We start from the raw sequence: 25265 nt of genomic DNA, 5'->3' as shown, positions 1-25265 counted from the left end.
TGAAATGTGGTCCTCCCTCCAGTCCCCAATGGCAAGGCACCATTTTCCCTCTGCCAGGCTGGACTTGGCAATGCTGATGCAGATGCCAATGCCACTGCCTTACCTTGGCACCAGCTGGGCCCTGGGTCCCTGGTGGGCCAATGTTGCCCTGCAGGGGACAAGGAGACATTATTGTGGTGGTACTTACTGGTGGCACAGGACAGGGAAGGGGCAGCAAGACCACTCAGTCCCAGCACGGCCACCCCACCTCCACTCCCTGGGGGAATGCCCACCCTGGCTGACATTGCCCTTGCATGACAGTCCCCTGCACGTGGTGCAAGGTGGCTCCTTACCGGAGGTCCTGGGGGTCCTGGGTCTCCCTGATTGCCCTGAAGGGAGGAAGAAACAGGATCACTGCAGAAGTGGGTTTTCCCCAGTGGGAACAGGGGGTGTCCCCAGGGAGAGCAGACCCAGACAGTGCCAGCGGCTCTTGTAAGCACCAAGTAAGACAAGCCAGGACAGGTCCTGCTAAGATGCAGGGGGCCAAGGACCCGGCCTGGCAGCAGGGTGACCCCCATGGTTTCACCAAGCATTCACAGCCAGGAGCCTCCAGCTGTGTGCTGAGGTGGTGGGGCACAGGGACATGGGTGACACACAGACACCTACCGGGCGTCCCAGCACGCCAGGAAAGCCTGGCAAGCCCTGCAAAGAACCACATCAGAGTCAGTGGACAAACAGAAACCCAGCAGCTCCACACAGCCCTGCCTGCCCCCAGGGATGTTCCCCATTCCCAGTGTGTGGTAGCCAGCCACGGCACTTAGCCTAAGTGGTAGGAATAGGGAGAGGGCCCCTAAAGCTCTGCAGGCCCTGCATGAGATTTGGGGAGAAGGAGGTGAATGAGGCACAAACGCTCCTGCTGGTGCCAGTGGTGGCTGGTGTGAGACCACAGGACATCCCCCAATCCCAGCCTGCATCTTTCCATCTTGTCCCCACTCACCGGCTTCCCCTCAGGGCCTGCCAGACCTCTCTCACCCGGGAGACCCTGGAGCAAAGGATGGAGAAGGGATGGGATCAGTGCCAGGCAGGGTCCAGGTCAGTGTCACTCAGGGGAACAGTGGCACTCACCGGGGCGCCGTCCCTGCCCTTCTCGCCAGGCTCCCCTCGGTCACCCCTCAAGCCACCTTCACCCTGGATTGGGGACAGGCACAGGGTCACAGGACAGGCAGGGACCTTCCCATGACCTCCCAGGGCCTGCTGACACCCAAAGAGGGGTGTGCCCAGCAGTGCCCTCACCCAGGGCTTTGCTCCCTTTTGACTCTGGAGACTTAGAACCTCAGACCTTATCTCCTTTGGGTCCCCGCTCGCCCTCAGCTCCTGGCTCACCCTGTGTTGGGAAGAAGACAGATGCCATCAGCCCTTGCTGCCCCTCTGCCCCACCACCATCCTCAGCCCCAGCTCATGATGTCGCCCCAGCTCGGTTGTCTCAGCTGCCCTTCTCCTCTCAGAGCAGACACGCACCTTGGCTCCTTTGGGTCCAGTGGGGCCACGTTCGCCTGGGAGGCCCATCAGGCTGCCCTCCACCACGTCCACCTGTGGGCAGGGCACAGTCAGGGCCAGCACCCAGGGGACCTCAGGAAGGCCCCATCAGGGGCAAAGCTCTCTCCAAGCCCCTGTGCCAAGGGACTGGCTGTGGCCATCCATCCCCAGAGGGGCAGGCTGGCATCTTGACGATGGTCTACAGCAGCAGCCATCACCTACCTTGGGCCCTGGGGGCCCTGGGGGTCCAGGCAAGCCATCCCTTCCCTGAGGAGGGTAGAGAAATAGGTTGAGTGTCAAAGGGCATGGGAGAGCAGAGCCTTCCTGGTATGGCCACTCCTGGCCTCCACAGGGCATCTGCCTGCCCCACAGAGAACCCTGCATCCCCTCAAGAGGGGCACAACACAAGAGAGGATGGAGGGCACCATGTCCCTATCCCAGCTCACCTGCTCACCTCGGTCACCCTTCTCACCTCGGTCACCCTGTGAAAACACCACGGTGGCTGTCACAGGGCTGTCCCCAAGCCCCTAGACCAGGTCTCCCAGACTTCACCTCGCACCTCCACACACACTCACCTTCTCGCCGGACCTCCCGGATTCCCCCAGCTCCCCAGCCCGGCCCGGCACCCCAGGAATGCCTGGCTTGCCAGGCTCCCCTGGCTGCCCAGGCGGGCCCTCGGGACCCCGCTCACCCACGGCCCGGCCCATGGGGCCCTGGGGGCCGGGGGTACCTGGGTCCCCCTTGTCACCTTTGGGTCCTCGCTCGCCAGGGAAGCCTAAGGAGCCCTGCAAAACATAAGCTGTGCTGCCAGATCCAGCTCTGAGGTGGGGCTGTGAGCCCCCCCCGAGCACCCCAGGGCTGAGCCGGCTGCATGAACCCCCAGCCAGCGCAGAAAGCAGGAGTGGGGCAGGGTGCTGGGACTTGGCATCGAGCCTGACTCCACTCACCTCTCGGCCTGGGGGCCCCCTTTCTCCTGGATCCCCCCGACTGCCCTTCTGGCCCCGCAGCCGCTCGGACACCGGTAGAAATGAGTCTGAGCTCCCATCATAGGCACCCGTGAGCTCCTTCAGGGATGAAACCTGGGAGGGAGGAGAGAGCCACCGGTCAGGGCGTAACTGGAACCCAGCTGCAGCAGCACCCCACAGTCCTGCTAAGACATCCTAAATTGCTCGGATCTCCCACCACCTCCCATGCCCTCTTCCTGCTGCCATGTGGCAAGAAGAAGCCTCAGCCTGACCGTCAGGAAATACATACCTTGATGCCAAGCGCTTCCAGGCTACGTTCAATGTTCTGCAATAAAAAGACATTAAAAACCAACTAAGCTCCCACCACAGAGGCTGTGGACAGTTCTCTGTTGCCCAGGGCTGATGCTGCTGTCCCAGCACAGCAGGGACAGTTCAGGGTAGGGACTCACCACGGTACTCCCAGGGTCTCCACGTGCTCCAGGGTTGCCAGGTCGCCCCTGGGTTTACAGGAAAAGAGGGAATGAAGATGTACAGAGTGCAGCAATCTTAGTAGGCTTCAGAGTTAACACTTTGCTGCTGCCTGGGCAGGGGCTGTGGTTGTGACTGAGGTGCTTGAAGCTTGTCAGGCTCAGTGCTGGGTACTCACCGGCTCCCCACGCAGTCCAGGCTCCCCTGGGTCCCCCTGAAACACAGCAAAGGGATCAAGGGGAGCAGTCAGGCTGATCAAGGGGAGCAGTCAGGCTGCTCAGCACCAACTGCAGCACTAGGGTCCAGCCTTGTCATCTTGGGGGTGGGGACTCCTGCCAGGGACTAACTACCTCTGGTATGTGGTTCCCCCCAGACCTTTGCCTTGGGGGGGATTGGGGGTCAGGAGCACACTTACCTTTGGTCCAGCCACCCCACGGAGGCCTGGGGAGCCCTAGAAAACATGGAGGTGACACAATAGCACCCTGTCCCCATGGACACAGAGCAGTGTCCTGAGGGAGCCATGGATGGGGGTCCTGCCTGCCTCAGAGCACTCCAGACTCCAGGGTCTGGTGCTGAGTGGCACCATGGGGTCGAGAACTACACACCTGGCCTGGGGGGCCAACCTGCCCTGGGACACCAGGAAGGCCAGGGGGGCCGAGGGGGCCTGGCACACCTCTGTCCCCCTGCTCGCCCTTGGCACCGCTGCGGCCCTGCCGAGAGAGCAGTATGACCCCCAGAATGTGGGACCCAGGTCTGTCCCTGATGGGGGCATGTACCCAGCATTCCCCATCACACACTCCTCTTTGGGGAGTACTCACCTCCCTCCCAGGTAGTCCTGTATCGCCTTTGTCTCCCTAACCAGGAGAGAAAGGAGTTGGAGGCATGCTGCCCCATCCGCACACCGTGAAATGAAATGGTGCTCCTGGTCTGGGCAGGGTGGAGCCACCAGGCTTGGGGGGATCACATGGGGACCGTGCAGGGACACACAGGAACCACCCATGGATCATCTCCTTACCTTTCTCCCATCCTCTCCTGGTGTACCATCTTCTCCCTGGGAACAAAGGCTGCCTGTCAGCACCCCACTCAACCATCTTAACATGGGTACAAACCAGAGGATGGCTCAGAGCCATGGGGGTTCTTTGCCACATCCTCCCCTTGCCTTATGTTGTATTGGGATCACTATCCCTCAGCATCCTGGGAGAGCCCCAAAGTCAAGCCCTGTTTCCCTTACTCACATTCTTGCCATTCAGGCCAGGTTTGCCATCCTCACCGGGTTTGCCCTGGGAGGAAAAAAAAGGCAGTGAGGGAGCACGCCAGGCTCTACACCAGCCAGGGCACCAGCAGCCAGGGGTGCCTGGGCCCCACTGGAGCCTCAAGCTGCATGGAAGGGGGAGCTGGGCACAGGGGTGATCCAGCTGGTATCCACAGAGGGCAGGGGACAGGATGTGTCCCTAGGGTGCAGGGTGGCTGGTACTTACAGGCACGCCAGGTGGTCCAAGGGGACCCACGGGGCCAGGTGGTCCCTGCTCCCCACGCAGCCCAGGCAGCCCCTGTAGGGAAAGGAGATGGTGGGAGCACAAGGCAGCAGGACACCCATCTGCCACAGCCAGCCCTGGGAGCAGGCAGTGTGACTGGCAGTGGCACTCTGCTGGGGACAGGGGAGGGTCTTTCTGCACTGCCCTGGGCCAAGAAGCATGGGACAGGACACTGGTCCTTTGCAAGTCTGATGGCCCCAGCAGGAACACAACCTAAACATGCCCTCTCCAGAGATACTTACATCCCGTCCAGGATCTCCCTGCTTTCCCGGGTCCCCCTGCAGGCAAGGAGGAGGTGAGGATAGGGACATTCCCATCCTGCCAAAGGCCCCCACTCCAGAGCATCCCCAGCCTGGAGCAGAGGGTGTCCAGGGGGACAGCTCCTCCTGCCCCATCATCCCTCTATCCCCCAGATCCCACCCGTGGCACTCAGCACAGACATTCCCCCCACCCTGGACCACACTCACCCGCAGTCCAGCAGGCCCTGGAGGCCCAGGTTTGCCTTCCAGCCCGTTTCGGCCATCCAGCCCTGGGGGCCCACGGTCCCCCTGTAAGAGAGCAGGGCAGGACAGTTGGAGCTTTGGGGTGGGATGGGAGTTCTGTGGGGCAACCCTCAGCCCCCAATCCCCTTACCTTCTCTCCTGGCAGGCCTCGGTCCCCAGGGTCACCCTATGGGGCCAGAGGAGAAGTAAGCATCATGTCCCATTAACAGGAGCTGCACAGGGCACAGGTCCCCCATTCAGACCCCCATGGGAAAGGGGACACTTACCCGTGTGCCAGGGGGGCCACGGGGGCCCTCCACACCCTGCAAGAGAGAGACATCCTCAGGAGTGGGGCATGGGGGGAAAGGAGAGGATCCTGGGTGCTCAGCAGGCAGTCCCTGCACACCAGGACCCTGGTCCCCCTGCAGAACATCACCCATCATGCTGTTCCAGTGCCCCCCACACCAGGGAGCCAGCACTTACCCTCTCTCCAGGCACTCCAGGGGAGCCAGCATCACCCTGGGCACCCTTCACGCCATTCTTGCCTGGGTCCCCAGGGTCCCCCTGCCAGGGAAGAGCACAGTGGTCAGAGGGTACTGTGCTGTACCAAGCCTGCACCAGAGTACACAGTGCTGGTGCCATGTGGTTTAGGGGTGGGATGAGAGGAAAGTCTCAAAGTAAGAGGCACAGGCTGATAAAGAGGTGGCTGGGCTCAGTGCAGCTCCCACTTGGGGGAATGGGGGCCAGAGTGTAATTGCAGAAGAAAGGCACCGAGCAGCACTGCTGAGCCAGGAGCCAGCACGACCACAGTTGGGGACCACAATGCCACCCAGCACAGAGCACAACCTGTGGCCAAAACTGTCCTGAGCCTAAGCTGGGTTGTAAAAGCAGAACACCCGCAGTGTTGAGTGCTGCCATGGGACCCCTGTGGGGCTGGGGAGCCAGGAGCACACCAGTTCCTTTGGAAACCTCAGCCCTACAGGGCCTCCTCCCATCATGGGGCACGTGTCAGCCCATGTCCCCCAAGTTCCATGTGCCTCTCAGTCATGGTGCACATCATCAGCTGCACGTGGCAGAGGCTGTTTTGGGCAGGGAGGGCTTGATGAACGGTGATCCCAGTGGCCAGGCAGAGCCCAGGGGACAGCAGAGAGTATCCCACCACCAGCATCCCAAGGACTCATTCATTACCTTCTCACCCTTTTCTCCCACTCCTCCAAGTCCAGCATCGACCTGTGGGGCAGAGAGGAATTGTTGGAGCACACAGGGCTGGACACCAGCCCATGGGCAGGGAGAAGAGAGAGGCAGAACTTACAGCTCGTCCTGGGGGTCCAGGAGGCCCCTGAAAGAAGGGCAAGGGAAGCAGATTAAGGGGAGCTGACGCAGCCCAGGAGAGGGCACAGCTGGCTCTGGGGTGGGGGGCCACACGTGGCCCTGCCATCATCACTCACCGGGTCCCCACGGTCACCCTTGCTCCCTGGTGCTCCAGGGCTGCCCTGCAGGAAAGAGGGAAGGAGTCAGAGGGGGAGGGAACTGGGGACCCGTGGGGTGTGGGTCCTGTGGGATGGGGGTACCCTGGGGTAAGGGTGGGTGTGGGGCAATGAGTTGTGAGGGGTAGGGGGGTCCATGGAGCAGTGGGTACATACAAGGGGGTACTCACATTCCTGCCCTCAGGTCCTGGGTCCCCCAAGTCACCCTTCTCCCCAGGGGGGCCACGGTAGCCAGGAAGGCCCTGGGTGGAGAGCAAAGGGAAGATGTGCATTAGCAGGAGCCACCTCGAGGCCATGTGTCTTTCTCCTGCCCCAGGGTGCCCAGCAGCTCTGCACTTACCCGGGGACCCCTGTCTCCAGGTTTGCCAGGCAGACCCGTTTCACCCTGTGGGGAAAGAGGGGGTGAGTGGGGGGAGTAGGAACAGGGGCAGTGGAGAGAGGGGCAGTGCTCCTGGGGGCCCTCACTTACCGGGGTGCCTTCGTCACCTTTCTCTCCTCTCTCTCCCTGCGGCACAAATCAGTGGGCACCGGCCAGGAGAGAAAAGTACAAGTCACCAGCATCCCCCTGCTCCCTGCCAGCCCCCACTCTCCTCAGGGCCACAGTGCCCCATAGCCCCTTTTCCCACACTACCTCCTTGCCTCGCATCCCAGTCTGCCCAGGGGTGCCTGCTCGGCCTGGCTCCCCCTTCTCCCCTGGCTCTCCTGGGTCACCCTAGGCAAGGGAAGGGGTGACAGTCAGGGCAGAGTCTGGGCAGCTGGGGAGAGAAGGGGCACAGCTTGCAGGAACAGCCCCTCTAGAGCCAGACAGACAGACAGACAGATGGACAGATGAATGGAAGGGCAGTGACATTACCTTTGGGCCACTCCTGCCTGTGAGGCCAACGATACCCTGGTTTGTTGGAGAGGAAGAGCACGTGTCACTGGGAACTTTGATGACCCCTTGACGGGGGAGGGACCAGGCCCATGAGCTGGTGCCCTCAAGGTGCACCCAGACTCACCCGATCGCCCTGCTCGCCTTTGGGGCCTGCTGGTCCAGGGATGCTCAGGCCAGGGGGACCCTAGACATGGAAGGACATAGCATGGAGCAACAGCACAGGCACCATGAGTCTGGGGAGGGCTGTGCCATGTGCCCTGTGCTTCCTATCCTCAAGGCAGTACTCACACGGGCACCTTTATCTCCTGTGTCACCCTTGGGGCCAGGAGGTCCTTCCGGTCCTGGGAGACCTCTGTCACCCTGGAGCAGACAAAATCAGCACCCCAAACCACCCATTTTTTTCCCCACCACAGCTGTGGACAACCAGGCCTGGGACTAGGATGAGCCCAACTTTGCAATGATGAGCCCCTCCCCAGCCCACAGCCATGCCCAGAGGATGGAGGGCACAGCTGGGCCAGGGTTACCTTCTCTCCAACACCAGCCACACTGGGAGCCTGGAGGGGAAGCAGAGGGGACCATGCTGGACACTGCCCATGGCTCCCTGTCCTGGGGCTAGGGCAGGCAGAGGTGGACCCGCTGGGCAGCATCACTTACTGGCTTGCCAGGTGGTCCTGGATCACCCTGCAGAGAGACAGGTGTCACTGCCAGCCCCTTCCCCAACAGACTCCTGCCACACCACTGGGACCCCACTTTGCCCTCACCTTCTCCCCGCGGGGGCCAGCCGGTCCTGGAGCTCCCTATGGCAAGATCAGAGACCTCAGGGGGCTGGCAGTGCCTGGGAACATGCAGGCAGGGCATGGCAGCTCCTGGCTCCACAGCACCACACCTGCTACCCTGACTCACCTCTCTGCCTGATGGCCCTGGGTGCCCTGGGGCTCCCATCTCACCCTGCAGGAGAGGAGGAAGAGGAAGGCGTGTGGACATCCTGCCATCCCCTGCCAGGGTGGCTGCTCCAGGCATCACTCCACCATGCCACAGTTGCCCCAGCACACCTACCTTCTCACCCTGTGGGCCCGGCACACCACGGTCTCCCTGCAGAGCAAAGCAGAGGAGGGTTTCAGGGATCTTTCCTCCCTCTACATCACACTGCCCCCACCCCACACACTGTCCCACAGCTGTTCACGATTCAGCCCTGAATCCATCCAAGAACGATGGGCTGTGACGGCAATCCCCAGGCACAGCCACCACCAGGTCTCAGGGACACCAGGACCAGTCAATGCTGATCTGCTTTGGCATCATCTCACCTTCTGACCCGTCTCTCCCAGCTCGCCTGGTGCCCCACGGTCTCCCTGGTATAGGAGAAACACAGGGTCAGGGGCAGCAGTACATTTGGGGGACATCCTGGGCCCTGGCACAGAACCCAGAACCCTTTTCTCCCTGCCAAAGGCATGGCAAGAGTGTCTCTCCAGTCCCTGCAGCACTCACCTTCCTGCCCTGCTCCCCCGGTGGTCCCCGAGGACCCTGTGAAGGAGAATGGAGATGTGACAAGGTGTGACAAGGCAAATGCCCAGGCTGTCCAAAGCAGGAGCCTTCAGGTGTGCCCTTGGGGCTTGGCTCTTGGCATGGCCAGCTCCTGCCTGCCTTACCTTCTCTCAGGAAACTCACCCTGTCTCCTGGGTCCCCGGGGCGGCCAGGTGACCCTGGGAAACCTTCTATGCCATCACCCTAGGGATTTGGAAAGGCAATAGCCATGCTCATGGCATGGAGATGCCCATTAGATGGGAATCCCCACTGGAGAGTGGTGTGAGGTCCAGCCCCAGTGGGGAGCATCCCTGACACCTTCCTACCTTCTCTCCCTTCAGGCCAGGGGGCCCAGCAGGGCCTCGAGGCCCAGGTTCCCCAGGCAGGCCCTGCAAGAGAGAAAATCTCAGCTCCTGGGGATGCAGCTCAGCCCTGGGCACACATAGGCACCGCAGCCCTGATCCCCTCTGCCAACCCTGTTGGCCTAGGAGCTCGACTCACTGGGGGTCCGGGATCCCCTCGAGGTACTGCCCCATCTATGAATCCAGGGGGGCCCTGCAGAGAGAAGGCTCAGCTGCTGTGTCATTGCCCTGAGGGCTCAGTCCTCCTCAGCACCCTGAGGACTGAGCTACAGTGCCCTTGGACATTCAAGGGACCTCCATCCAGTAGGGCAGAGGAGTCAGGGAAATGCACAGCCACTCACCCTTTCCCCTCGGTCACCCTTTTCTCCCTGCAAGGGTAAAAAAAGCAAATAAGGGCAGTTTGGGCTGCTCCCATGCCCCTCTTGAATAGGGCAGAGCCCATCATCAGTGGCATTAGGGTATGTGCATGCCCGTGTGCCTCTCCCCACGCTGCCCAGCAGCAGCTCAGGCACGTGCACATGTGTGCAGGCACAGCTGGTGGAGGGCACAGCCCATGAGCAGGGCCAGGAGGAGTCCACGGGGGAGCAGCTCCAAGCAGCTGGCTGTTCCCCCATCCATCTGCCCACACATCCCCCCGCCATCCTCATGCAGCATCAGAGGGATGTACCTTCACAAACTCCCCAGGAGGTCCCGGTAGCCCCGTAGGTCCGAGTGCACCAGGGGGGCCTGGATCACCAAGGGGCCCCCGTGGGCCAGGGATCCCAGGTGAGCCGGGGCTGCCCTAGAGGACAGAGGTGTTCCATCAGCTGAGGCTGTGGCGTGGGCTGGGGGTGCTGGCAGAGACCCCTTCACATCTGTATTCCCACACCTACCGGCACACCTGGCTCCCCTTTCCGGCCTGGTAGCCCCTGTTCTCCATCCATGATCACCCTGGGCTCTCCCTGCACGAGGAGGGGGAGGAAAAATCAGTGACCGCATGTGCCCTGTTGTGGCCACAGTGCCAGGAGTCTGGCAGGGAGATGGGGAGACCCTGGAGCCAGGGAATGCCAGGTGCCAAGATGTGCCCACCAGGGTCCCCAGTGCTCCCCAGGGGCCCCTGTGGGGCAGCCCCCTGCTCATCACCTACCGGTTCACCTTTCTCCCCCTTTGGGCCAGTAAGTCCCACGGGCCCCCGTGTCCCCTGGGAAGGAAAGATGAGAATGAGAAGGGGTGTTGGGTGTGAGAAGGGTCAGGGAGAGCTGGAGCCATACTCACAGGATCCCCTCGAGGACCAGGGATGCCCTGGATGCCCTAGAAAGCAATAGTTCAGGAGGTGAACACGTGTTCACATGAAGTGAGGATAGGATGAGATGGAATGGGGTGGGATGGCATGGCATCTCCAGCCAAAGCAAGGATAAACTTTGCCTGGGATACCCACACAGGAGGCAGCAGTGACCCTGCCAGAGACAGCACAGGGAGCAGGGAAGCACAGGCTGGCTCAGGGAGCAGGCAAGGCAATGGGAAGAGTCCATTGTGCAGCAGTAAAGCCAAGGGACACCCTTACTCACTGGCTGCCCAGGTGAACCAGGATTCCCAGGGCGTCCAGGGCTTCCTGGAGTCCCATCAGCTCCAGGAAATCCCTGCAGGACAGAGGAGCATCATGCCAGCATCTGGTGTACCCCAGCACTGCCAGACTCCTCCAGTGCCCCAGGCAGTGCTGGTCCCAGCACTGGGAGCTCAGGGCAGCCCCAATGCAGAGCTGGGTTCCAGGGTGCCTTTCCCCCATGTGCTGAGCAGGGCTGTGAGGGTGCAGGCTGGATTCTTCAGTGGGATTTTCCCTCCAGCGTAGGTGTGGAGACCCAAGGGACAAGGGGCAGTGAGAGGCCACATGGAGCCAGGTCACTGGGATCCTGGGATGTCTAGGTGAGGGGCCAGAGGTACTCACCCTGTCCCCCTTCTTGCCCGGACTCTCAGCACTCTCTCCTGGTGGACCCCGTGGCCCTGGTGGTCCTGGGGGGCCAGGAAGCCCGTGGCGACCCTGGAGACACAGTGGAGAGGACAGGGTGGGTGGCAGGTGGTGGTTAAGAGGTGTTGCCTGTCTGTAGCAAGAGCTGGGCATGTTCTTGTCCCACACCCACCCACTGGCAGGACAAAGGGACAAGGGAACATGAGGACATGGGGACAATGACACTGCCCTCTCCAGGGAGCTGCCCCTCTTATGCCCCCTTCCATCAGGTTATTACCGGCTGTCCAGGGAGACCTGGTGGTCCCATACGTCCTTGCAGTCCCTGCAGAGACAAAGCCAGTAGTGAGCGTACCCTGTGAGCTGGTGCTGCCATGGTTTGGGAGATGCAAACCCCCCAGAGCCACCAGCTGGTGGCAGGGTGTCACCAAAGCACTCACTGCCTCACCGCGGTCTCCCTTCTCGCCCTGCAGAGGACAGAGGGAAGGGGTTAACACTCTTGTACTTAACTCCCTGCATCAGCAGCTAGGGGTCCCTGACCCATGCTGAGCTCCTGTGGGACGGCACAGCATGGCACAGCCTCGAGAAGCTCACCTTGGGGCACTGCACAGTGCAGGGCTTTGGCTTTGGCACTGGCTGGCAAGAAAAGACAAGCCTGTGTGAACACAGGGATAGGAGACCCACCGGCTTACATGGGGCTGCTTCCCCTGCACACCCCCGAGGTTCTCTGGCCTGTACCTTGGTGGAGATGATGGTGCAGAGGTCATCAGTGAGCTCTCCCTCCAGCTCTGCCAGGTCTCTGCCATGGTAGATGTACCGCGGGTCCTCACTGGTGACCATGCGCCGGAGCTGCTCCTGGTCTGCCCCCTCCATGCCCACTGCCAGCACCTGGACCCCTGAGCCAAGAGCACCCTCAGCACCCCACAGAAGTCCCTGCACAACCTGATGAGACCCCACTGTCCTCACCCGCAGCCTTGACATCCCTGGCCACAGTGATGGCATCATCCCCAGAAGGGCTGTCAGCCAGAACCACCAGCACTGCTGGCACCCCGGGACGGCGCCCTGCGCCAGGACTCAGCAGGTAGGTCCTGGCAAAGGTGATGGCTGCCCCTAGAGAGGGAGAAGGAAGAAGGGATAGTCAGCAGGATCCCAGAAACCACTGCCCAGCTCCTAGTGCCCCCCTCACCGATGGCGTTGCCGCTGGGCTCCTCATAGCGCATGGTGCGGATCTGTTCCAGCACAGCGGGCAGGTCACTGGAGCGGTTGAGGAGCAGCCAGGGTAGGCTGCGGTAGCTGTATGTGGCCAGGGCCACCTGCGAGGGTGCAGGGGAGCAGTGGGCACCACGGCCCACCCACGGCCCCCGAGCCCCCAGCGCTGTGGCAGCAGCCTACCTGTGTGCCCTCAGGGCCCAGGCGCCCCAGGGCAGACACGGTGTTGGAGAGGAGCGTGCGGACAGCGTCGGCACCAGAGGAGCTGTTGCGGGTGCCGTGTACCAGGAAGACCACGTCACCGAGGGCATCCCTGCAGACTGCAGGCCGGGAAGGGGTGAAGCCAACACCAGAGCGGAGAAAAACCCAGCCCACCCCTGCTGTGACCCCAGTACCTGTGCGCTCGCTGACAGACACCTCGGCACCTGGCGTGCTCCCCAGGAGCGGGCGGAGGGTGAAGGTGTAGCGCTGGCCCAGGCGCAGCCCGGAGACCTGCTGGGAGCTGGCAGTGCTGGGCAGCGTCCGCCTCTTCTCCCCACCAGCTGCCACCCAGGGGACAGTCAGAGGGATCAGCAAGCCCCTGTGGGGATGCTGCCCACCATCCTGGGGCCACCCACTCATCTCACCTGCAGGAGGGCTCCAGGAGAGGACATAGCCAGAGGCACCAGGGACTGGGGTCCAGGTGAGAGTCACCGAATCTCTCTGCACCTCCGTCACCCTCAGGCTGGTAATGCGGCTTGCGGCAGCTACCAAAGGAGAGGAAAGGGTGTCCCAGCTTCAAGGGGCAGCCCCCAACTTGCTCTCTCCAGCCCAGTGCTGGGACAGTCCAGTCCCTGGGTGTCCCTCTGGGCTCAAGCCATGGGGGCTTATGCTGCCTTGGCCCCAGGCAGTCCCTTACTGGTGATGGCAGTGATGGTGGCTGGCTCGCTCTCTCGGCTGCCAGCCAGGCTGGTGATGCTGATATGGTAGCGCCGGCCCGGTTCCAGTCCCGACAGATCATAAGAGCTGGAGGTGGCTGGGAGCTGCTGGCTATGCTGGGGCCCCCCTGGCGGGGGCAGAGAGGGGTGAGGGGGTGCAGTGGGGGCTGGCAGGGATGCAGGGCTGCCAACCAGCTACACTTGCCTTCAGCCAGGCGCCAGAACAGACGGTAGCCAGTGCTGCCAGCCACTGGCAGCCAGGCCAGGCGCAGGCGGTGCTCCGAGGCCTCGGTCACCTGGAAGCCACTGACAGGGCGTAGGGGCGCTGCTTCCGCTGTGGAGCAGAGGGGCAGACATTAGGGGCAGGAGTGCCCAGTGCCACCCTGGGGTGATGCCCCCTGCCCCAGCACTTACGGGTGGTGACGACAACGGAGACGGGGTTGCCTTCCCGGTTGCCAATGAGTGCCGTCACCTTCACAATGTAGGAGACGCCTCCCTCCAGGTTGGGGATGTCAAAAGAGTTGATATGGCCAGGAACTCGCCGGCTATTCTCCAAACTCCCTGCCAAGGACTGTGGCATCAGGCCCCCCACCCTACCGCAATCACAGCCCGCCCCCATCCCCATCCCACAGTACCGTCCCTGCGGCTCCACACCACATGGTAGGCAGTGGCTCCTGGCACACCGACCCAGGTGACACGGGCAACATTGCTCCTGGATGCCTGCACCTCCAGCTGGGTCACCTTCCCCACCTGCTCTGGCACTGTCACACCAAGAGGACCACTGTCACCCAGGTTCATAGCAAATGGCATCAGACAGCACTGTCAGGCAGGGGTTACCTCACCTATCCGTCCCGTGGCAGTGACAGGGCTGCCCTCACGGCCATCCACAATGGCTGAGACACCGATGGTGTAGACAACGTTAGTTTGCAGCCCCTCGATGGTGAAGGTGGTGGGGTCAGCAGGGAGGAAGCGGGATTTCTTCACACCTAAGAGATGGCTGGGATAGGAAGGGCTCCAGCACTGCTGCCACAGCATCCCATGGTCCATACACTCACCGTCACTGCCTTGCCACGTCAGCAGGTAGCCCCCAGCACCTGGTAGCCCTCGCCAGGTGACCCGCAGCTGGCTGGGACCGGCCTCCATCACCCGCAGGTCCGAAATGCTGCCCACCTCTGGATACTCTGCACCACCCCACAACACCACAGAGTCACCTTGGGGAGTCCAAAGGGACCCCACAGCCAAGCTGCCACCCCAAGGGGGTTTGCAGGGAGATAGAGGACAGATGCATGCCAGAGTGGGAACATGCAGCACCAGAACTCCTGGCACCAAACCCTGATGTGGACTTACTGAGGCGGATGGTGAGCGTGGCAGCACTGCCCTCCTGACCACCTGCTAGTGCCGAGACACGCACCAGGTAGGTAATGCCCTCCCGAAGGTCACCAAGCTCCAGCCCCGTCTGGCTGCCCGGGATGCGCCTCGTCCTCTCTGTGCCATCTGCCAAGAGCAGGGCAGTGTGGTCACTTGGTGTCAGCTGGGCAGGATGCCCCAGGTGCCACCTGTGCCCCTGCCCACAGACTCACCCTGGTTGTTGCGCACCACCACTTTGTACTCGGTGGCACTGGGGACACCAGTCCAGCTCAGCCGTACCCATCTGCCTGATTCCTCAACGAGCCGCAGGTCTGACACAGCACCCACGGGTGTCTCTACGCCTGTGAGGGGACATGTAAGGCACAGCTGGACTGGCACAGCCTGGACAGAGCGACCCCCATACGCATCCTGGGCTGTGACCAGACAGCTGAGGGGTCGCATGGCCAAGGCAGTCCTCAGGCTGAGCAATGCCCAGCGGGACATCTCTCCATGCCAAAGGCTTGGGACGGTGGGGGACAACTTAGGGGACCCCTAGAAGCACTCACCTGTCTGAAAGGTGGTGACAGGGGTGGCCACCTCCCCACCATCGTAGAGCGTGTAGAGGGTGATACGGTACTCGGTGCCTGGCTTCAGCCCTGTCAGCTGGTAAGTATTGGTGCTGCTGGGGAGAGACACCGTTCTGGGGGGCTCTGGTCCTGCAGGAAGGGAAGGATCACAGCCAGCTGCTGGCATGGAGGACCCACAGGGGCAACAGGCACCCCAAGCCTACCTGTGGCTCTCTTCCACTCTAGACGGTAGCCACGAGCATCACGGGCACTGGTCCAGAGCACCTGGATGGATGTGGGGCCCAGGATGTTGGTCTGCAGCGTCTGGTCTGTACCTGCCTCTGTAAGAAGGATCCCATGGGCCAGGGTACCTTGTGCCACTCTGGCACACCTTGTGCCAGCCAGCCACCCAGCCCATGTTTCTGGTCCCCGCACATGGCAAGGATAGGGGCTGTCAGGGCTGGTCCCTGCTTCCTCCCATGCACAGCAGCAGGATGGCATCACCTGTACCCAACACCTACCTGTCCTCTGCCGCACAGTGGCTGTGGGCCCCTCCAGCTGCCTGAAGAGTGGGGCCACCGTCACCACGTAGTCAGTGTTGGGCTGCAGCCCCACCAATGCATGTGACATCTGCCCAGCATCCAGGTCCACCCTGTGCCTGTCCTGCCCTGTGGGAGCCAGTGCAGCAGTCCCTTGGAGAGCCCAGGCAGCAGGTGCCACCAGCTCCCTCCTGTCCTTCCTCACAGGGGACATCAGCAGAAGGGGCACAAGCTCTGGGAGAGGCACCTACCTGTGTGGGTGGCCCAGGAGAGCCGGTAGCCAGTAGCCCCACTGACAGGCTGCCAGGCCAGCAGCATGCTCTGTGCTGAGACGTTGTGGACACTCAAGTGCTGCACGCCCACCAGGTGCCCTGTGGAAGTGAGGTGACTGTCCATCTCCCACCTGAGCATGGGGCAGGGGCCAGCAGGAAGCACCTTCACCTGCAAACTGCTGTCTCCAGGAAGCCCCCCTGCCCCTGCTCATGGATGCTAACCACATTGAGGTCACTGAGTGCAGCCCACGCTCAGGCGGCTCCTTCAAAGCACCAAACTCATGCAAAATGGAGCTCAAATGTCTTCCTCTTAATGCCTTAAATACTTTCTGTGGGTTAAGACTGCCTGAGGCATCTGAAGGAATTGGTTTGCCAAAATCTGATGCTTGCAAAGGTGTTGCCCTGGGGCCTCACCCCCACTCCTACCCGAAGATGCTTTCCAATAGCCTCTGCCCTGGTGGAAACCACATTTTCCTCCCACAGAGCACTGTACTCAAGCCCTGCATATTTTCAGTCAACATTTTTTATGTCACGGGAGGAAAGCTCTGGTGGAAACGCTCCCAGAAGGCTGAAAAGGAAATTAGGAATGCACAGTGTTGCATCCTGCCCTGGGAGCAACTTTTGGGGCTGAGAGCACCACTTTGTAGACATGCTCACCTGCATCCCCACCCCCACAGGCAGCAACGGGCCAGGCAGCCCCATCCCAATGGGGCATCCCAAGGATTGGAGGGGGGCATCCCTGTGCTGGGAATCCATTCCTAACCCCGGCTGGGCCCAGGGCAGGGCACAGCACTTACGTGTCCGGGCGGTGAGGGTGACAGGGACAGCGGGCTGCTGTGCGTAGCGGGGCCGGAGCACCACCACGTACTCAGTGTCGGGCTGCAGGTTGCTGAGCGTGGCTGACTGTGCGCTGGCTGTCAGGCTCTTCTCCTCCCTTTGAGGTTGTCCTGGAGGGGTGTGGGGGGGCACAGGGACATGGCACACACCAGGCCCAGCAGGGAAGGGGTGGCTGTGGGCCTGCACCCTGCCCTGAGGATGCCAGTCAGTGCCAGGGGTGGGGAGCACCGGGAAGAGGCTGGGACGTGGGCCAGGGCAGGGGCACCCCTTGGAGCGCCTGAGGCCAGGGTGGGGCTGCCAGGTGTGTGGCTCCAGCCTGGTCCCTGGCTGGGACAGGGGTCTGCTCCCTGCCTCCCATGTGCAGCAGCCATGGGGGCCCACACCAGGCCCCCAGCCATTGCACACGCCCAAGCACACACCCTGAGCCTTGCGCACGAAGCCTCGGGGTGCAGGAATACACAGGCTGCCTCCAGCCTCTGCTCACACACGCGCCCCACACCCAGCACACGCCTGCCTGCTGCCGTGGAGAAGGTGGGCGGGTACACACCCACACACCCTGGGCACGTATCCCTGCATTAACTCCCATCCACACATCCCTCTGCCCAGGGGGCTGCACAAAAACACGCTGCTCAGGCAGCACCGACCCTCGCAGGGAGCATCCCCTCACCTTGCACGGCATAGCTGAGGCTGTAGCCCTGGGGGGGGTCAGGGCCAGCCCGCCAGGCCAGCCGCAGAAAGGTTGGTCCAGTCTCCACCACGCGAAAATCCACCGTGGAGCCAGCACGGCTTTCTGGAGGCACACAGAAGCAGGGATGAGTCCCCAGCCCCATGTGCTGCAGGCACCCAATGCCTGCACTCACCCCTGTCCCTATGGACATGGACACTCACGGGTTCGTGCTCGGCCAGACACCGACTCGCCGATGCTGTTGGCATACTGGGCAGTGACAGTGACCAGGTACTCTGTCCCAACACGCAGTCCCCGTAGCACAGTGCTCGTCTCCCGTGGCCCCACGCTCACCTGGGCAGGAACAATGTCACCCCTCATCCTCCCCGGGTCACACACGGAGGCATCAGGAAGCCCCAGGAACTCTGAGCAGTCAGGTGGGGGCACTCACCTCCTGCCTCTCTGCCATGATGGGCTGCCCTAGCCCTGTCAGTGGCACGTACTGCACCCGGTAGCCGGTGATGGGACCGCTGGCTGCTCTCCAGCGGATCTGCACATGGTTGAGGCCCCGCTCCGGGATCTCCAGGTTGGAAGGGCCAGTGTGGCTTGGCCCATCTGTGGGGTAGCACAGGGGCTGTTGGCTCCACAGTGCATGAAGCAGAGGGGAGATCTTGCTGGGGCAGCACAGATGTGTGCCCAAAGCGATGGGATAGCCTGGGGACCCATACCCAGCAGGCGCAGGGTGCCCCCAACAGTTGTGCACACCCTGCGCGTCATCAGTGGCACCAGCGTGTCCAGCAGCTTGAAATCACCAACGTAGAAGAAGAAGGCATCAGTAGGCATTGAGGCCACACGGATCAGCTCCTTGTGGTCAGCATTCTTAATACCTGGGACAGAGGGAGATGATAGGTGAGGGAGGAACCTGAACCAAGCAGAAGACTCTTTCATGTGCTGCTGAAGCCTCACTCACCCACGGCAAAGACCTTGATGCCCTGGCTCTTCAGCTTCGCTGCCGGCCCCTCAGCATCATCCTGGGACTTGCCATCCGTGATGAGAATGCAGATCTGCAAGGCCAGGAACGAATTGTGAGATCCAGCATGGGGCCCATGGACCTGACTCTTCTCCCCACGTTGCCAGGGCCATTGCTCTGAACATACCTGGGGGACCCCAGGCCGGCGCTGCGTGGGCCCAAAGAAGTTGTCAGCAATGTAGCGGAAGCCAGCGCCTGTCCGCGTGTTGCCACCCTTGTAGCTCAGCTGCTGGATGGCCCTCCGGACACTTGTGCCATCAGTGTGCTGGGAGAATGAGAACTCCACTCTGGGGAGTGCAGGGGGACACTGTCACTTCCCAGCCCTGCCACCTTACACCCCACGTGCCCCCTCCCTTGGGCTCACCGTGGGTCATCACTGTACTGTGCCACGGCAAAGCGCACTGCCTTCTCACCCACCACCTGCACAAAGGGCCCCACCAGCTCGTCCATGAAGGTGCGGACAGCACGGAAGTTGTTCCTTCCGATGCTGGATGAGCCATCCACCAGGAAGGCGATGTCAGCCTCCAGCACATCCTCGCACACAGCTGCAGAGCAGTGACAGCACTCAGGACACAGACTGGCACTGTGGCACATCGGTGCTGAAGCCTTCGTATTGTCCCACCCACGGTGTGCACCCAGTGCTCAGCACCCACCTTGGCTCCCCTTCTGTGCCATGGCAGCTGGAGGACCCAGGAGCGCCGGGAGCACAGCCAGGAGCAGGAGCTGGCTGCTCATCGTGGGAGCCTGCAGGATAGGATGCTGCCACCACAGTCTCACACCAGCCCTAAGCGCTGGGAGGGCAGGGTGCCAGTACCGTCCCAGGCACTCCACGGCGCAGGGAGAGCCCCACTTCGGGCCGGGGCAGGCGGGCAGCAGCTGGCCCGTGAAGAGCCGGTGGGGCTGTCCACGGTGCGGGGGGTACAGGGAGCTCCTGGCCTGGCTACAGCCCAGCTTCTGCCTCCGCCACCCCTTCCCCTGCCCCACGCCTGCCCCACGCCACGGCGCACCCCGGCCGCTGTACCTGGCTGTACCCGGCTCCCCCGCCCGCAGGGGCTCCTCCCGCCCCAGGAAGGTGCTCAAGGGCAGCGGGGATCAGCGTGGGCAGCCCTGCCTGCCAGCCCCCTGCCTGCCAGCCCCCTGTCCCGCCGCTTCCACGCACTGGCGGCGGAGGGCACCTGGCCCGATACCCCCGCGCTGGCTACGCCGGGTCCCGGCCCAAGCACAGCCCGGCCCAGGCGGTGCGAGCCCCGCCGCGGGAGGGTGGGCGAGCGCCCACGGGTGCCCGAGCAGGGGCTCGCTCCTGGCCCGCAGTGCCCCCACCCGCGGCGGGACCCCCGCCACAGCTCCGCGCTCACCCTCCGCCCCCGCGGGGCCGCGCCGTCCCGCAGCGCTCCGAGCCGATCCGTGCCGAGCCGGGCCGGGCGCAGGCGGTGCCGGCGCGCACCGGCCCCCGGCGCTCCCGCCCCTTTATGGAGGGCGGCCCGGAGCACCGTCCGGGGGGAGCGGAGCGGCACGGCCCCCGCCCAGCCCGGCCTCCCAAAGGGCTTTTCCAGCCCGCTCCCCTGACAGGGAAGGAAGGAAAGAAAGCAGCTCCTCGGGCTCTTCCCGCTCGAGTGCCACCCCGGGCTGCCCCGCGGCTGCACGACGCGCAGGGGCTCCGGGATGGGGATGAAGCAGGAGAGGACACCCGGGAACGGTTGCTGCTGGATTTGGCACTCCTTGAGGGGCTGGGTGGGCTCCAATAAAGCTCAAGGCAGTTTTCTCTTCAGCATCTGCATCTTCCAGGAAGGTGAGCAGCTCTGGCACCTTCCAGTCAGGAGCTGGCCACCCACTTCTACCCACATCCATCCATCCATCCATCCATCCATCCATCCATCCATCCATCTCAGGGGAATGTGTCCTGGAGACCTGGGGCCTGGCCTCAGGCAAAGCTGGATGGAGCTGCCACAGGGACTTGAGCCCCTGGCACCATCTGGGTTTAAGCCTGGCTCTGAGCAGTAGTCCTGGGAAGGACACTGGTGGTGAAGGGCTGCTCCCCATGCCAGCACAGATCCCATGAGGCTGCAGGACAGCCAGGCCTCACCCAGGATGTTTCCTGCACACATGGCTTGGGGGTACCCATTATGTGGGGCCCTAGCACCCATGGTTCTAGTACGGGGACTGCACTGGAGTCAGCTGTGAGAACACCATCCTGCCCTCTCAAAACACCATCTCACAGCAGACTTGTGGCTGAGACCTACCCCAGAGCTGGAGAAACTTGCTGGAAAGCCACTGTGATGTGACTGCAGTTGCTGGGAGGAGGAGAAAGAGAGAACGAGCCCAGCAAGGCAGGCAAGGACCTTGTGCTGCCCTGGACTCACTTCCTGTCCATCCTGTGGCTGGTGGAATGGTCCCCAGAGGCTCCTCTTCAGCCCAGGGTGCACACTTGACTCTCAGGGTGCTCCTCACCCCCAGGGCACCTGTGGGACCACGCTGCTCTTTGGGGCACATCACACAGCACCTCGTCCTCCCCACTGGTGCCTGTGCTCACCTGGGGCTGACCCTGGCTAAAGAAACCTGCAATGCACTCCCTGCCACCTATCCTCTGTCCCCTTGGTCAGCCCGCATTCCCCTGCCCCCAGCACCCCACATACCTGTGCTCCCCTGGCCACTGGCCCAGGGGCTTCCCTCTGGCTCGTGGCAGGGCAATGGACAGGTCCAGGGGCATCTTGTGGGCAGCAAGGGGAGTGGGGATCTCTGGGGCCCAGAGCCACCTCACAGCTGGAGGCCCGGGGCAGGGCCACCAGCCACGGAGCAAAGATGCTCCAGGGTCGGCTGCAGGCAACTTTCCCAGGCACAAGCTGTTCCCAGGCAGGGGAGGAGCGGCGATGTCCTCTCTCTTCTTAAAGGCACAGCAAGCAGTGCATCCCCTCCTCTTCATTAGCCTTCCTCTCCTTAGACCCCAGCCCTGGCCCCCAAACCTGGCGGGCGGGTTCCGAAGTTCACCGTGGCCACAGGTTTCCCCCTGCCTGCCCCAGCCTTGTGGGTCCGGCCGTGAATCCAGCATCCTCAGGTCAGGACCGTCCCTAAACCCTCCTCCCGCCAGAGCCCGTTTAATGAAGACAGGGCGGCCTGTCCCAATTAGACAAGGGGCTTCGTTAAACAGGGAGCGGAGGGGCCTGCCAAGGGCTCTGTGGCTGGCCCCGGGCCCAGAGCTGGAGGAGCAGCCCCACGGCACGGTGCCGGCGACAGGGCACGGGCGGCTGGGGGTCACCCCTGCGACCGGGGGCAGCGCCGGGGCGAGCATCGCCCAGCGGGCACCGCAGGCAGCGGCACCGGGACAGCGACATTCCACAGCCATGCCGGGGGCTCTGCCCACCACCCCGGCCCCCAGGACTGGGGCAGGCACTGGCTTGGGGTGGTCCCCAAAGCCAATCCCCCATGGAGAGCCAGGCAGCATCTTGACCATCTCGCCAGCAGCCTTTCCCTTACATGTGCACCGGAGTGGGGCACGCAGGGGTGCTGGGTCCCCAAAACCGGAGTGTCTCCGCCTCCGCGGTGTCTCGCAGCTTCCCTCCGCATACCAGGACCAGGGAAAGAATCCGGGGCCCCCGGCGCGGGACGGTCCTGCCTCTGCAGATGGAGAGCACCAGGTGTGAGTGACTCACGGGCACCCCCGCGCTGCTGCACGCCAGTCCCTCCGGGAACATCCCGAAAGGCTGTAAACCCTTCTCAAAGTCTGGAAGGCTGGCAGTCCAGCCACTAGTCATTCCCACAGCCCAGACTTGGGCTTCCCCATCTCCCACCTGGCTCGGCCCCAAAGCAAACTGATTCCTCTACACTGACACTGATCAAAATTTGTAGGGCTGACCCTGACCCCAGCTCCTTGCCCGTGCATGCCAACCTGGTTCCCAAATGACAATCAGCAGCTGTCAGATCGGGAGACATTCCAGGAGACCTCCACGGGGTCCCAACAACCCTGGTCTTTGCAGGGTACCGCCGAGGCAAGCACCAACCCTGAGCCTCACAGGGGTCACGCCAGCCCCACGGAAGGGAGCCTCTGGTTTGAGAGTGTGCACAGGGGAAGCACAGGAACTGAGCTTCTCCCTGCCCATGCTTGCCAGACATGAGGCCTCACTGCTGCTTTAGTGGGAAACAAGTAGAAAATCTTCAGCCCCAGGTGAGGTTTCAGCTCTCTGGGATGGGATGAGTCACTCTTCACGGTGAGATACAGAGCCTGCTGCACTTGTGGTGGTGTGGGGCTTGTTACCCCCAGCCTCTGCCCACCCTCTCCACCCACTGCAGCCACTGCCTCTGGTGCTGATCTGACATGGTCTGGGATTCAGCACAACCCTTACAGGATTTTAGTTTTCTGGCCCTACTGTGGTCCTGCAGTGCTCCTCACTCCAGCACAACATAAGCATCCCCTGCCAGTGGGGATGAATGGGACAGCTCTGGGGCTGCTGGGAGAGAGAAGCCACCTCTCCCTGCACTTTTACACTGGGGAGGGGAGCAGCAGGGGGCTGGTGCTGAGGCGGGTGAAGAACAGAGGAGCTGGCCAGAGCCTGGAGGGGGAAACCTCATCTGCCACAGAAGCCAGTTGGGACATGCTCCAGGAATGTCTTCCAGCATCAGCCACCGCCAGCTCCGTGATGTGGCACTCAGCCACCCAGCCCAGCATCCCAGGAAAAGGGCCCATGACGCCTGGCTGCTATCACCAGTCAGCTCGGGGTGAGCCCAGAGGGACAGGGTGACACCCTGTGCAGCCTGGGGGAATGCTTGTGTCACCCCATGGGACAACCCAGCTACCCGAGACCACAAAATAGACCAGGGTGGGAAATGGTCAGCCCTTAGCACCTGCTGACCTACCCTCATGGGTCTGGGGTGGGAAAAAGCCATGCCAGCCCTCCAGGCTGCACTTCACAAGGGAAATAGGCACAGCCCCCCAGCTGTGCCAGAGGGGACAGCTTAGAGCACCCTCCATCCATCCTGCTGCTGCCCAAGGCTACATCCCTGTGGCAAAAGGAATCAAAGCATGACATCAGGATGAAGTAATGACCAACGAGCTGCCCTCTCTACCCAGCAGCTCTAGGGATGTCCAAAATGAAGGGGATGCTCCCAGTTGTGGGGGTCTTAGCTGCTGTGGAGGCAGCAGCAGTCTCGTGACTGATGGATGATGGAGGCAAGTGGTCCCACTTGTAGCCAAGGCAGCCAAGCTCAGGGTCAGGCTGAGCCTGCTGTGCCCCACACCAGGGCTCCCCATGGGGTAGGTGCATGTCCCGGCTCTCCCACAACTGCTGTGAAGGGATGGAAAGTTTTTCCTGCTTGTAAACTGTTGTGTCTGGAGGCTGCTGCCAGCACATCTGCACATCAGCATCACACGAACCTGTGCTGGAATATGGCCAGGCCCCACTGGCCCTGCAAAATGGGCTCAGGAGGGTACGGTGACACACTGGGATGTGACCCTCCCCTTGGCCAAGTAGTGCAGGAGAAGGCAGCCCTGGCCAGCATGACTGCAGAGGCCAGGCTGCTTCTCAGGCACAGCAAGTGAGAGGAGAGCCAGGCACCACCAGGGCTCTGCCAAGGGCTGGCAGTGCTTTGCAATGGCATGGGGCCAGCATGGCAGAAAGGGAAGGTGACAATGGGATGATGGAAGCAGGATAAGGAGCCAGCAGCACTGAATGGGGCTCTAGAGTTCCTAGTTTAAAATCTGCCCTCAGCTGCATCCTGTGGCTGGGCTTTGGGTGATGCTGAGGATACCCAGACAGGCTGCAGAGTGGTTGGGCCTGAGTGTCAGGGACCCAGGGGGAGGGAGGGGGAAGGTATAAGCAGAATGCAGGCAGGGGCTGAAGTGCCCCATGCTGCAGGTGGCCACACACAGAGCCTGGCTCTTCTGCAGGAATCCAGCTTCTTGACTGACAGAGGCACAAACTTCTTCCCTTTGCTCCTGGCTCTGCAATCCCCACTTGCAGCTGGGTTCAGGCTCAGTAAAATCCACCTGCCTTGCCCTTGAGAATGGGCACGTAGGAGGAGATGGTAGAAATGCAGGGACCAGGTGCAGCAAAGCTCCCCCAGCACCTCTGCATGGGGCCAGTCCTGCTTTTCCTTAAGCTGACAGTCCCATGGTGGCTGCTTGCACCCCAGAGATGCCCCAGCCAGCCCAGCACACACAGCTATGGAAAGGAAACTCCTGCTTCTTTTTAGGGGCAGATAAAAATTCCCTGCCTTGGGGTTACGAGGATTGAGGTTCTCCCAGCCCAGCCGTGGCTGCAGGGTTTGCAGGCAGCAGCAGGCAGTGGCTGGCAGTGCCTGGGGCACAGCGGGGTTTGGGGTGCACGAAGGGAGACCCAGGGACCCATTGCAACGCAAGAGCGGGGACTGGCAGAGCAGAGGGAGTGGTTTCCTCTCGGATGCCTGCAGGAAGGAAAGATGAAGGAAAGCCGAGGGAGAGCTGCCAGCCCACGTCGCACACACTCGGGGCATGTGCGGGCTGGGTCGAGGTGCGCAGAGCGTGACTCGACACGCCGGGAGGCTGAGCCAGCCCGTGCCATCCTGCACCCACCGGGGCTGCCCAGCCTGCCTGCCCAGCCCCGAGCCTCTGCCGGGCTCCCCAGGGACCAGGGCTGTCGGCAGCGCAGCGCCTCGGGCCAGCTGAGAGATGCAGAGGTGAAAGGTGGCATTCCTGCAGCCGGCCCCTGGGAGAGCAGCTCGGGGCACGGCCAGGTCACTGGTGCTTCCCCTCAGTGCCGGGGAA

At 62.4% G+C, this 25265-nt stretch overlaps 1 protein-coding gene across 8 annotated transcripts in view; it reads right to left on the bottom strand.

The window, feature by feature from the left end:
* Nucleotides 1-19989, bottom strand: part of COL7A1 (collagen type VII alpha 1 chain) — a 29976-nt gene extending 9987 nt beyond the window's left edge. For 7 of the 8 annotated variants that reach the window (XM_058845267.1, XM_058845265.1, XM_058845259.1 and 4 more), the window contains exons 1-83: nt 19888-19989; nt 19186-19276; nt 18897-19077; nt 18660-18819; nt 18473-18566; nt 18231-18389; nt 17954-18117; nt 17727-17856; nt 17506-17628; nt 16799-16948; nt 15981-16100; nt 15712-15858; nt 15415-15531; nt 15191-15340; nt 14858-14986; nt 14625-14771; nt 14333-14458; nt 14120-14263; nt 13913-14038; nt 13692-13838; nt 13483-13611; nt 13259-13405; nt 12987-13106; nt 12756-12902; nt 12544-12680; nt 12338-12464; nt 12118-12261; nt 11890-12047; nt 11746-11787; nt 11592-11618; nt 11432-11476; nt 11134-11226; nt 10757-10828; nt 10464-10499; nt 10336-10389; nt 10082-10150; nt 9877-9990; nt 9551-9577; nt 9349-9402; nt 9174-9236; nt 8992-9051; nt 8812-8847; nt 8631-8675; nt 8383-8418; nt 8230-8274; nt 8088-8123; nt 7981-8007; nt 7851-7880; nt 7615-7686; nt 7451-7510; nt 7306-7341; nt 7084-7164; nt 6922-6957; nt 6793-6837; nt 6623-6694; nt 6414-6458; nt 6278-6304; nt 6154-6195; nt 5449-5529; nt 5253-5288; nt 5117-5152; nt 4951-5031; nt 4726-4761; nt 4427-4498; nt 4184-4228; nt 3964-3999; nt 3767-3802; nt 3554-3658; nt 3364-3399; nt 3127-3162; nt 2930-2977; nt 2770-2805; nt 2463-2594; nt 2091-2300; nt 1962-1997; nt 1738-1782; nt 1498-1569; nt 1319-1363; nt 1105-1167; nt 977-1021; nt 646-681; nt 333-368; nt 104-148 (exon numbers count right to left, since the gene is read on the bottom strand). In XM_058845267.1, the coding sequence (XP_058701250.1) occupies nt 104-148; nt 333-368; nt 646-681; nt 977-1021; nt 1105-1167; nt 1319-1363; nt 1498-1569; nt 1738-1782; nt 1962-1997; nt 2091-2300; nt 2463-2594; nt 2770-2805; nt 2930-2977; nt 3127-3162; nt 3364-3399; nt 3554-3658; nt 3767-3802; nt 3964-3999; nt 4184-4228; nt 4427-4498; nt 4726-4761; nt 4951-5031; nt 5117-5152; nt 5253-5288; nt 5449-5529; nt 6154-6195; nt 6278-6304; nt 6414-6458; nt 6623-6694; nt 6793-6837; nt 6922-6957; nt 7084-7164; nt 7306-7341; nt 7451-7510; nt 7615-7686; nt 7851-7880; nt 7981-8007; nt 8088-8123; nt 8230-8274; nt 8383-8418; nt 8631-8675; nt 8812-8847; nt 8992-9051; nt 9174-9236; nt 9349-9402; nt 9551-9577; nt 9877-9990; nt 10082-10150; nt 10336-10389; nt 10464-10499; nt 10757-10828; nt 11134-11226; nt 11432-11476; nt 11592-11618; nt 11746-11787; nt 11890-12047; nt 12118-12261; nt 12338-12464; nt 12544-12680; nt 12756-12902; nt 12987-13106; nt 13259-13405; nt 13483-13611; nt 13692-13838; nt 13913-14038; nt 14120-14263; nt 14333-14458; nt 14625-14771; nt 14858-14986; nt 15191-15340; nt 15415-15531; nt 15712-15858; nt 15981-16100; nt 16799-16948; nt 17506-17628; nt 17727-17856; nt 17954-18117; nt 18231-18389; nt 18473-18566; nt 18660-18819; nt 18897-19077; nt 19186-19267 (6717 nt within the window). In that variant the 5' untranslated portion in view covers nt 19268-19276; nt 19888-19989. The remainder of the gene's footprint in view (nt 1-103; nt 149-332; nt 369-645; nt 682-976; nt 1022-1104; nt 1168-1318; nt 1364-1497; nt 1570-1737; nt 1783-1961; nt 1998-2090; nt 2301-2462; nt 2595-2769; nt 2806-2929; nt 2978-3126; nt 3163-3363; nt 3400-3553; nt 3659-3766; nt 3803-3963; nt 4000-4183; nt 4229-4426; nt 4499-4725; nt 4762-4950; nt 5032-5116; nt 5153-5252; nt 5289-5448; nt 5530-6153; nt 6196-6277; nt 6305-6413; nt 6459-6622; nt 6695-6792; nt 6838-6921; nt 6958-7083; nt 7165-7305; nt 7342-7450; nt 7511-7614; nt 7687-7850; nt 7881-7980; nt 8008-8087; nt 8124-8229; nt 8275-8382; nt 8419-8630; nt 8676-8811; nt 8848-8991; nt 9052-9173; nt 9237-9348; nt 9403-9550; nt 9578-9876; nt 9991-10081; nt 10151-10335; nt 10390-10463; nt 10500-10756; nt 10829-11133; nt 11227-11431; nt 11477-11591; nt 11619-11745; nt 11788-11889; nt 12048-12117; nt 12262-12337; nt 12465-12543; nt 12681-12755; nt 12903-12986; nt 13107-13258; nt 13406-13482; nt 13612-13691; nt 13839-13912; nt 14039-14119; nt 14264-14332; nt 14459-14624; nt 14772-14857; nt 14987-15190; nt 15341-15414; nt 15532-15711; nt 15859-15980; nt 16101-16798; nt 16949-17505; nt 17629-17726; nt 17857-17953; nt 18118-18230; nt 18390-18472; nt 18567-18659; nt 18820-18896; nt 19078-19185; nt 19277-19887) is intronic. The other variant, XM_058845266.1, reaches the window with a different exon arrangement.
* Nucleotides 19990-25265: the final 5276 nt, after the last annotated feature.

The sequence above is a fragment of the Poecile atricapillus genome, chromosome 9 (assembly GCF_030490865.1).
Source record: "Poecile atricapillus isolate bPoeAtr1 chromosome 9, bPoeAtr1.hap1, whole genome shotgun sequence".
Classification (NCBI taxonomy): Eukaryota; Metazoa; Chordata; class Aves; order Passeriformes; family Paridae; genus Poecile; species Poecile atricapillus.
The sequence above is the reverse complement of the archived record's forward strand: the minus strand, read 5'-3'. Positions and strand labels throughout refer to the sequence as shown.